At 38.9% G+C, this 11938-nt stretch overlaps 1 protein-coding gene across 1 annotated transcript; it reads left to right on the plus strand.

Annotated features, from left to right (window-relative positions):
- The first annotated feature begins 625 nt into the window (after window positions 1-625).
- LOC140226582 (uncharacterized) lies at window positions 626-10360 on the plus strand. The gene is made up of 4 exons (XM_072307036.1): window positions 626-666; window positions 4583-4869; window positions 8217-8521; window positions 10226-10360. The coding sequence occupies exons 2-4, from the start codon at window positions 4590-4592 to the stop codon at window positions 10358-10360; spliced, it is 720 nt and encodes a 239-aa protein (XP_072163137.1). The 5' UTR covers window positions 626-666; window positions 4583-4589.
- Window positions 10361-11938: the final 1578 nt, after the last annotated feature.

Below are 11938 nucleotides of genomic sequence, written 5' to 3' on the forward strand. Positions count from 1 at the left end.
ATAGCTTTGGGGAGTCCCCTTGGCCGTTGGGCTACTAGTCTGAATTCTAAACTGTTTCTCTAATCTTGGTTATGGTATGATTACGCTGTACATTTGTTTGTTTTGTATTTAAGTGTTTGTTGATTTTGTTGCAATGATGTTTATGTGCGTAGACAGAACGTCCATAATATATCTAGAATTCTAGTATTTTCCGAATTTGGCCAAATTCGATTTGACATACAGGACTGATGAAGTTCTTTACCTAGCTGAGGTGTGTCAGTTGATGATAAAACTTTATTTTACCCCAAGACTACTGTACTTGTACATTGCCTTTACGACGCATTTGGCTTGCCATAATTAATCTTAGTCGTATTCAAAGACACTTATCCTCATTACACATTTTCTTTATTAATGATTAAAGTTAGGCATTGTTTTAAGACTGGACACTTCAGCATTTTTTTTTTTTCTAAAAAGGGAAGGGCACCCAACAGCCTATGGTAAGCCTATTTGCTGTTTTCGGCCACTCCTCTCTCATGTCACAAATTAGAGACTAATGCGCCTACGAAATTCGGCGTTTCATAGCATGCCGTGTCTTCGATCGCTTTCGAAGCTGTCGTCGTTTGCCTTTCTAGTCGTCGTACGTACGTCGGTAGTACACTTGCCGATATCTGATTTGTTCAAGTTCACGTGAGTAATTGAAAATAAGATAGTAGACCAAGTGTTTCGTGTGGTTTTGGTTAAATTTAGTTTAGCGGAATTAGATGTCTAACACGTTTAGATATCGACATGCCATGGTTACAGTCAAAAGAACCAGCTAGAGTCTAGTAGAAAAGTCGCGACACGACAGCCATGCTGCGCACGGACCGGACGGGCGCGGCACCCAGTACGGCGTCTGGCTGGTAGGGCCTAGACTTTTCTATGATGTGCACGGCCACTCTGGCCACGGGTAACAATGTCAATGCCATGTAGCCAATGGCAGTAGGGTCTAACTATTAACATGTTAGAAGGTTAGAGTTTATTATCTCCACATACTAAGAATCTTGCTATCCTACTTAGTACAGGTGATAAGCACAATTGAATTGGCTATCCTGGGTTTTAGGGGTCTAAATTATTTTGGGCTTCTAACTTCAGCACAGCCTGCCACAGGCACAGGCATTATACGGAATGCAATCATGACTTTCTCACTTTAAAAAATTATTAGTGGAAAAGTGAGCAAAGAAAATGGGATTCCATCGGGATTCGAACCCGAGACCTCCGGATTGCTAGACCGGTGCTCTACCGACTGAGCTATAGAAAGCCGTAGTGCAGTGTTCGTCCCGGAAACCCTTAATTCTCAATGCTCGGGTGGTCAGAAGCTATAGCAGTGTGTTTGTGTGTGACACACACGCACACACTTGAACCTGGCATAAACCCGAAGGATAATTCAACTTGGGGATAAATGCGAGACTGGTATAGCTTCTGACCACCCGAGCATTGAGAATTAAGGGTTTCCGGGACGAACACTGCACTAGGGCTTTCTATAGCTCAGTCGGTAGAGCACCGGTCTAGCAATCCGGAGGTCTCGGGTTCGAATCCCGATGGAATCCCATTTTCTTTGCTCACTTTTCCACTAATAATTTATATTCTTTCTGGTCAGTTTATTCTGTCTTTATTTGTTACTTTAAAAAATTGTAACATATAAAACTAGAATACACCAACTGACTTAAAAATTCACATGCAGCATGCTAAGACATCAGTTATCACATGCGGTAATACAATAGCTAATTTCTTCTCATTTACTGTTGATTATTAAAGATTAATTACCAAAAAATCCCCCCAAACCCAATTAAATGCGTCAAAAAAGCGTTTTACAACTTACAAAGTGTACGTAAAATCAAGATTTGAGGTCCAAATTTTTATTCAACCCCTAGTGTTTGGTACGGTACCAAATTAATGGATTTTTTCCTGGCATTGCTTGCATGTAATAAAAAAAACAGTGGTCCTTTCAGCTGGAGAAAGTTATGAGGTCTGAAGACCTGTCCTATAGTAGGACTCTTAGTTTAGGAGTGTAATCCTGGCTTACATGTATTTTTGTGACATTGTGACCTTTTAACCCATGCTGTACAGCTATACGCGGAGGAACAGCTTATTTTTCTGCTTTTCCTTAAAGTACTGAAGATACACTACAATATGGTGTGCTGTTTGCCAATAAATGTTCAGCCAGTTTTGAGTTTTGAGCCATTTTCAAATGCTGAGGAAAACATTGTAAAGTGCAGCCATTCTTTGGTATTTTCAGTGAGGTATTCATATCCTAATTTGACTTCTTAAAAGAATCTTTTTCCCTTATTGAATATCCCTGGATTTTTAGTCATGAAATGTACGTATGTAGTAATCTATTGTGTGAACATTTTAGCAAATTTGAGCAATAAGAACTTATTTTTTTATATTTTTACAAATTGCTGAGGAAAAATAAGACTGATCCACGCCATGTTCTACTGTATGATATGATAATTATGATAAGTGTTCAGTGTTCGTATTTCAATGCTTTTTCAATTTGTAAAGATATCATTCTATATGCAAAAACATAGTATTTTGACTGAGTGTCACAGCTTGGATATCAACTCAAGTCATCATAAATCTCATATTCATTCTTCTATCTGTGTTTACAAATATGAGAATTGATCCAAACAATATGTGCACATTCAAGGTCAAACTGTACAGATAATTTTTTTTTTTTCTTCTTCCAAAGTACCAGCCCTATTTTCATAAAACTTTGTAATAATGGCCAATATACTGTATGTCTGTTACCTGTTCCTGAAAGTTTCATCTTTTTACTCTTTGGCAAAAGTGAAATATCATAAAAAGTTGTTTTATTTGAATTCAAAGTAATGCCTACAAAATTGATCATCCATTTTGAGTACCGGTAGTGAAAATATGACATCAATTCATATTTTGTGATATGTTATTGCTATGTACTGGTGGTGAATGAAAGGGGTATTTATCAGGAATATCTAAAAGCAATTTCAGATGAAAAAAAGCATTCTCCTTTTTTTAAATGAATTTTTCCAATATATTAGCCATTTCAATGTAATTCAACACCCCTAATTAAAATGCTAATTTATGCGCAGTTTAATGCAAAATTTTGACTCTTTTTTTTCACAAGAAATGAAAATTTGAACACTCAGCTACAAATGGTACAACAAACAGCAAAAAAAGCATTTTCACCAAGTTTTTTCATTTTTCCCCCTGTTACACAATTGCATACCCTGATTGTGCTATTGACCTATAGGATTGGTCAAGAGCTGATCACATGATAAAGCATAGTTTTGCCTATCACATTACCTAAGAATAAAATTTTGTTACACTCTATGAGGATAGACCTGGGTCAAGTGATAGACCACAGTGCAACGCACTTTTATTTCGGTGCCACGCGCTTGGCGCGGAGCAAATTCATTGTTTTGTCATCTACGCGCATTTATGTCTAAAGAGTAAACTACACTCAGCTGCGCTTCGGAAAGAAAGCTACATCCAGATCACCTCGGAAGTGATAGTTTGTCCCATCGCCTTCACCAACGTTGATTATTTGCTTACTACTTAGTAATCTACTTTCATTTCTTGTCAACAGCTTTCTAACTTTGTGTTCGTCACTTCTGAAGGATTCTCTTTGAACGTAAATTGAGGTACCGGTAATTTACAACTATAATGAATGGGAGTCGAGTGCAGAGTGAAGTTAGTTAAAATGATTAGTTAAGTTACCCCTAAAAAGTTAGTCTGGTTGGTAAGATACTGCTGTAGGCCTAGGCCTAATTTACTGCAGCTGGTCTAAAGTTACAGTTACACAGGCATTAGAAAAGTCTACGTAATCGTGTAAGACAACTGCCCACTGTACACATGTACAGTATGATAGCCCTACTACATATCGGCCACCCTCTTTTAAGCCGACCGCGTATTAATTGGTGCACTGAACGCTTAGTACGCACTTCACTGCACGTAAAGCACATAAAAATGGTTTGGCTTTGACTGTTGATGAGGGTGGTGTGGGAAAACGCGAAAATTCACTAATTCATTAATGGTTTTAATCAAGGACAAAATTTGGAATGAATGTTTTCAGTGAATCGTAATGACTATTTAATGTCTATGGAAGTTTCTAAAAAGCTTTGTACAACACGGTGTTCAATACAACTTTTGTATATTTTTTTGTATATTTGTTTGTTTGCGTGCATTGTCAATGCAAAAACAGCGGTCGATCTCAATAAGGAGCGTTATCGCGGGGAGCTGAAACGAGGCCACGCAAGTTTGACGGCGATATTTTTGCACTGAAACTTGGAATCGAAAAGAGAACAACGGCATTTGATAGAGCTGGATTTTCTCAATCACGTAGGTCAAGTTTTTTATGTGAATTTCAGTGTTAAATATTCTTATAAAGCAAATAAACATTAGGCTGTCGATGAGTAGTAGGTCCAACCATACATGTAGACACTGTGAGACAGTGTACATGTACATGTACTGTTCCTTTTTTCAACAATCATCAAACTGTTAGTGTTAGTATAGCTGTTTACATAATTTCTACAACCAGATAAGATTCTATCCCCATTTCTCTAATTTTTATGTTGATCCTCCCTAGATACAGAATGGCAGTGTCGGAAAGTACGCCGCTGGACTCGCTGGAGCTCCTCTCGGTGGCCGAGAACCTTGGACCGTACGCATGGCGCAAGCTTGGCCTGTACCTGGGCCTCACGGAGGTGAGGCTAGCCAACTGGGAACGGCAGTTCCACATGAACACGGAGCAAGCTGCCCACCAGATGCTGATCACCTGGAACAACAGCCAGGACGAGGAAAAGGGACGACGGCTGTTGATGGCCGCCCTTGAGAGCTGCAAATTACGCAATCTGTCTGATAAAGTCCAGAATGGTAAATTAAAGGAGAGTGAACAAAGTACTTGTCTACTTAAATTAATCTTCATCACAAAAAAAAAACCCAAACAAAAACAGAAAAAAAGGTTATTCAAATTCATTTGAATAATTACGCAGTACCCGCTGCATGCTATAATGATTAGAAACGACACTTGCTGTCGGGCAAAAGCTCGGTGGTCTAGTGGAGATGAAGCCTGTGCGGTGATCAGGAGGTCGTGGGTTTGAATCCCGCTCGAGTATTGTACGCCCATGATTTTTTATCATGGCTACTACTGAAACACTGATCAATTCAGTGCTTATTTACGTCGATGCAGGGCAATTTTTCAATCAGTTGCAGAAAAAAGTTACTTGAATTTTGATAATATGTTGAGTCCTTCATACCAAGTTTTGCCTGAATATAATTTTATTGAACTGTAAAGTCAACCTTGATGTGGTATGTAATTGCTCTTTGTGGCATGTTTATCAAAATTAAACACGTTATCACAATTTCTTTACTGTGGTATTAGATATGTAAACATGTGGATAGTGGCATTATGTTTTTTTTTTTTTTTTTTTTTTTTTTTTTTGGGGGGGGGGTATTTTCTAATATTACTGTTAAACAGCAACTTGTAGAGTAATGGGCACAGGTTGATTGACACGACATAGTAACTTAGGTCTGAGCCATTAAGGATGGGCTCATTTTCCTATAGTATGTTTTCCATTTACCCCAGCCTAAGAATAGTTGGGCTAGTCTTCAACAGGGTAATTTTGTAACAGCAGTGCAGCTGGCATGTCCATACAAAATTGTCAAGTTTTACAGATTTTATACCACAAGTTGCAAAAATGTGTGAATTACAGTGAGTTTGCTCACTGATATTTCATCTAGATATATACATGCTTTAATAAGTGATAAGTTGTGTCATTGTCTGAACATTGTTCTCAATGTTCTTTACAACATTGTACTTCTCTTGGACCACTGTATACCAGTTGTAATCTTTGCAGTTGTGTATTCTGTGCCCTATGTGCCCTATGCACATTATTATGCAGATTGATTATCATTATTTCACTGCAATTTTTATGCCTCCGCCATGAAGTGGTGCCGGAGGCATTATGTTTTTGGGTTGTCCGTCCGTCCGTCCTTCCGTCCGTCCGTCCTTCCGTCCGTCCGTCCGTCCGTCCTTCCGTCTGTCCGTAATGAATTTTGTGGACAAGGTAACTATCAAAACCTGTTGAGGTATCCTTATGAAACTTGGCATGTATGTGTATTGGGGGTGAAGTTGTGCCTATCAACTTTTGGGTGCACATGCTCAAGGTCAAAGGACAAAAGGTCAAGGTCAAATACATAAAACGTCACTATTTCCACCATATCTATGAAATGCCTGAATATATTTTCTTGAAACTTAGTGTGTACATGTATTACCCAATTAAGATTCTCTGGTGAAAGTTTGGGTCATGAGGTCGAAGGTCAAAGGTCGAAAGGTCAAGTGAAACTATTAAAACTTCATTTTTTTTTTCTCCATACCTTGGAAATTGTTCAAGGTATCTTCATGGAACATAGCATATACAACTGTACATGTACTGACTGGCAGTGATTATCTAGAGAATGTGGGATTCATGGGGTCAAAGGTCAGGGGTCAAAGTTCAAGTGTAACACTTCAAAATTTTACTACAGTTAAACTCGCCTAAGTCGACGTCGCATATGTCGAATAATCGCGTAAGTCGATGATTTTAAAAAGTCCCGATTTTTCCCCATTGACTTACGTGTATTAATTCACTCACAAGTCGAATTTTGTAAGTCGAATACTCGCCTAAGTCGATGAAATTCCAAGAACACTTTCACGGAAAAACCATTGAATTCACTGTGCCTAAGTCGAATAAGATTTTATCGTGTAATAAATCACTGTCATTTACTATTCATTATTTATTACTCATTATTATTTTGTTTGTCAGATGAGTTTGAGGTGACAAAAAAAATGATCTAAAGTATCAAAATTCAAAGTGATCACACCGCATGCGATCGTTGAACTCTCTTCGTGTTTGGAGGTCCGCTGGTACAGCCCTGTCAGCTGTCGCGCTACGTACGTACGTACAGCGACTGGGCTGTGTATTGCTCCACTCGCAGTAAGGCGTTCGAACAGTACACATGCGTTCATTTACATGTACAGTATAGTATTGAGCTTTGCAGTGTAGCTTGGTATTTGCAGCGCTGTGTAGTGGAGTGGTACGTATGGATGAAGCTGCTGAGTTTTCAAAGCGGAAAGTAGGGGGATAGTTACGGGCACGGGTAAATCAGAATTGCACCTCTACACGCATTTCAAGCCACGGTATGGTAAACTGGAATCAATCACTGCTCAAATGTCGTTCATATTCACTTCCCCAAGGTTTAACAAGGGTGTAAAGTAATCGGACCTGTGCCAATACTAATGCACTGTCCATACAAAGTTAGCCGGGGCTATGCCGGGCGACCCGTGCTGCGGCACACCGCTCCAGCTCTCGGCTTCAGAGTAGACAACATACATGTACATCATACATAATACGTGTGGTGTAACTGTAAGTCGATTTTTTTTTTGACTTACGCACAAGTCGAAAATCGCCTAAGTCGATGTGTTTTGCTCAGTCCCGAGAAGATCGACTTATGCGAGTTTAACTGTATTTCCCTCATGTTTATGCAATGCCAGCAGGATTGTTTTGTTTTGTTTTTTTTAACTTGGTGTATGCATGTGTAACCTAATACAAATTCTCTGGAAAGTTGTTCTTTTTCTTTTTCTTTTTTTTTTGCCTCAAAGGTCAAAAGGTCAAAGATCAAGTGAAAGTGCTGAACTAACTTTTTCCTCCATGTCTCGGAAGTGGCTCAAGTTATCTTGAAACTTACTAAATTTTTATGCATGTTCTGCCTGACAGTGATTATCTTATGAGTTTTAGGGTCAAAGGCCAGATGAAAATGGTAACAATTTACTATTCAATACAGAAATTGCACTTTTTCTCCATACCTTGAAAATTTGTCAATGCATAAATGTATGAATGGGTCAAAGTCAAGTTAAAGTCCTTAAATCCCCCAATACATGCTCTCCTATTCATCCAATTAAACCTAGGTCAGGGGAGGTGGACATTCAACACATTTGTGACAAACTTGTCATTTTGATATTTTGCCATTTTTGTGAAAATGTAATCACACATTGTCCAAATGTACTATCTAGACCTATTAGGAGAATCATGTATTATGGCGGAGGCATACCAGTCGCCATAGCAACATTTCTAGTTGACCTTGTCTTTTTCTTTCTTTCATGTACCTGATTTCGCACCCTATAGGTCCCATTTATTATTATTATTATTATTATCATCCTGATAATGCCCTTTCTGTCACAGGAGCATTCCGAGCCCGCCTACCAGACGGAATGAAACCTGTCCAAACAACGGAGGCAAACAGGTCTGCGCATCAGGTGCCTCATCCTCAGCCACCCCAGGCCTATCCCCTGCCACCTCAGCAGACGGCTCAAGCTGCCCCGATAGCAGGCGGAGGAAGCGGAGACCATCTTCAGATGGAGTTGTCCGAAATTCTCTTGTGCGACGTGGCAATGAAACTTGGTGCAGAGTGGCGATTTGTAGGGACGTATCTTGGATTTCTAAACTCGGAAATTGAAATTTTACAGCAGCAACACAACCTTGTATCTGTAAGCATTATTCTGGAAACTTTTTGTCATTTTGTTTCGAATATATTTAGAAATCCTATCTAACTAGCCAGGGCTTGTGCCCAACAAGGGGTTTGCGCAGCATCTATAGGCCAGTTTGGAGAAAGCTCATGTGCACACAGGGACAACTGCTTGGGCACTTCACTCAATTCAAAGGGTCATAATGCTCAACTTGCCTCACATGGCAATTTATAGAACTCGTATTCAAACAAAGAATGAACGTGCATAGATCTGGTGACCAGAATGGTTCGTCAATCAACACGTAAGAAAATATTACCCACATGTTTTTCCTGTCAACTTGTGATACTGTTAGCTTTTGATTTTTAGTGCTCTCTGGCATGGCACGGTATTAAAGGTACGGTATCTTTTGGAGTGCATTGACAAGTTATGTGTAATTTACAGCCAAGTGTCTTGATACAAAGAAAGGGAACTCGCAGAAGGTTGAGTCACCCCCCCGAGATCTCTGCTGTCAATCGCAGAATCACCACGAAAATTGGCATGTGCATTACCTGTAGCGTAATCTACTAAACTATACAAAACGAAATGGAAATTTTTGTTGTATGTAATGATTAATTATGCTAATATATGCATATAATCATACATTTTGCTCCAAATCAGAAGGTAAAGCTCCTAGAATCCTACTTTTTGGTGATAACATTCCCTGTAGCATTCCTAACAATGTACTGAAAAATATCTAGTATCAAAATCAATTTGTTATGTATTTCATTGTTTTATGAATTTCATATGTATTTCTTTGTTTTTCGACCTTTTGCTTATCATTTTTTCCACAAAATCTATGAGAGAACCTATCTCAAACATAATTATTCTAAAATTGAATGACTTCAGCATATGAATGTGAAATAATCATATCTTTATGAATAAGAAGAGAAAACTCCATTTGCATAACTAGACTTAAAGGTGCAAGGTCCCGGTGTTTTTGGAATAGTCAAATGCATACGAGGGCGCACAGCCGAGTTTCCTACAGAGACCTACGCTATCAACTCCTCTTAGCGCTTACGCTTTGGCCCACTTCCCCGAGTCCGAAGAAGTTTGATTCACTGTAGTCAGTGGTCCGATCACAGTTCGGCTCATGATTTGGCTGAGGGGGATGACAGCTTTAGCAAACCTCTGTTGTGATGTCATGATAACAAGCACATATGCGTGCACCCTGGCATTACTACAGACTGCGTGATGCGCAGAGAAGACAACGAAGGCAACATTACTTAGCAACACCTACGCGCTTTACTCTTGATGAGAGCTCAACTTCGGAAATCTTCTTATCAATGCTGACGGTGATCGGCAATATCATCAACAGCGCCCTCTACACTACTGGGACTATGCACCTTTAATACACAATATCACGTTTTTGAGCCATTTTCGGTCTGAAAGGCATGTATAAAAGGTCATGTAGTGTCATAATGGTATTCGTGATTTTCGCGAAAATGGTGTCAAAAGATGTGCGAGACTTGAAAGTAAAAAGTCGGCGAATGGCGCGGTCAAAAAATTTTTGGAGGCAAAGTAATCACGAGAAATGTCGAGGAGGGGGAGTTTGATTGATTCAACCCGGCTGCAGCATCTTACGAGAATGTGTGTGTTAAGTACCTTTCAACTTGATTTTACGATATGGGTGTGTCCCTACAAATAACATGTATGTGTGTTTCACTCTCTTTTTTTTTTCTTTCCCAGGAATGCATTTTCCAGATGCTCCTTCAATGGCGGAAGAAAAATGGCGTCAACGCGACCAAAGCCAAGCTCAAGAAAGCACTAGAGAAAGCAGGCCGGAGTGATCTATCACTGTATGTGGACAATCCAGATGATTAACCGTTATCGACCATTATTTTATTATTATTTTTCTTTTTTTATAAGGAATCCAATCATGAGGATGAGACATTTGTTGAAATGAAGATGCAATGAAGAACGTAAAACGTCAGTTGATATCTTCAGGGTTTGCCTCATACGCCAATGCCTTCAGGGTGTCTATGTGAACTTTGCAATGCATGATGTACAATTTACTTCGTACTTACGAAGGCAAGTCAAAGCAGTGGACGAGGTCTTGAACAGAATGAGGTGAAAGCTGAGGGTTTGCATTGTAGAAACCATTTCAGAAAAAAATCTGTGAAGAACATACTTCTCATCATGGTGTGCTGCTGGGCATATTCCATGACAGAATTTGCTGTATCCGTGGTACACATACATGTATATTTCACTTCCATTTCTTTGTAATACTGTATACGCCATTTATTAAGCAAGCCTAAATTTTCTCGAATCGGGACTTCCCCACGATTTCACATGTGGACAAATTTGCAATTGTGGAGTACAGTACTATTTCTGAACGGAAAAATGGATGCATTCATGTTGCATTCATGTACGTAAGGCTCAGAGCTAATATTTGCGCGTGTTTTTAAATTCACCAATAGCATGCAACTCGCAAAATTAATGAAAATTAAAACATTGCGAAATATTTGGCGTATAACACAGCAGTGAACTCATTTATGTTTGAGTCACAACTTGCAGATATATTCCCACCTGTAATATTAGTGCTTTGTACCTAATCGGCATGATTTAATCTCTTAAAAAGGGATAATGCCTTTTTTATCATACTGTCACTCTTCTTTAGTGGAAGAATTTCATTTCTGGTCAGTTTTCCTGTGTTTGCATTTGTTACATACTCTCAAAGCTGCATCACTTCGGTGATCCCTCGCATTTATCCCCCAAGTTGAATTTTCCTTCGGGTTTATGCCAGGTTCAAGAGTGTACGTATGTGTCCAAGCGCGCAAATTATAATACACTAACAACATACATTATTGTATCTATTAACTTACAATTGTAAGAGAAAATTTAATGTATAGATGATAGCCTTGTGTCCTTGAGTGTGCCCGCTGAAACATACCTTTAGTAAACCATACATTTTTCATTTTCTTCTTTGCTTTCTAGAAGTATAAGAATATTTTGTTTATTGTTCGAACGATACGATCATGTTTAAGCTTTTAATTAGTACATTTCACATAAACTGCAAAGTGAAAGTGGCTCGCTCGTTCTGCCCGTACTTATAGTAAAATGAAAAGTTTTCATATAAGTTATTATCATAGTCCTTCGCAGTCATTTCTTTTACTATGTTTAATTCCTCAGAAATTTAATTTAAAATGCTCTATAAAAGCGACTTTTATACTCTGTTTTTACAAAAAGTCCCTACCGTGGGAGGGGGTATCCCCCTCCCACACCCTCCCCCGCTCGGTCGCTTCGCTCCCTCAGTGAGGATCGCACCATCACATAATATACCCCCGTATGTTATGATTATAGTCCTTCCAACTGATTTTTTTTTCAATATGTTAATTCCCTAGAAATTTACTTTTAAATGTTCTATAAACGCGACTTTTATACTCTGTTTTTACAAAAAGG

This window comes from Diadema setosum, chromosome 3 (assembly GCF_964275005.1).
Source record: "Diadema setosum chromosome 3, eeDiaSeto1, whole genome shotgun sequence".
Taxonomy (NCBI): Eukaryota; Metazoa; Echinodermata; class Echinoidea; order Diadematoida; family Diadematidae; genus Diadema; species Diadema setosum.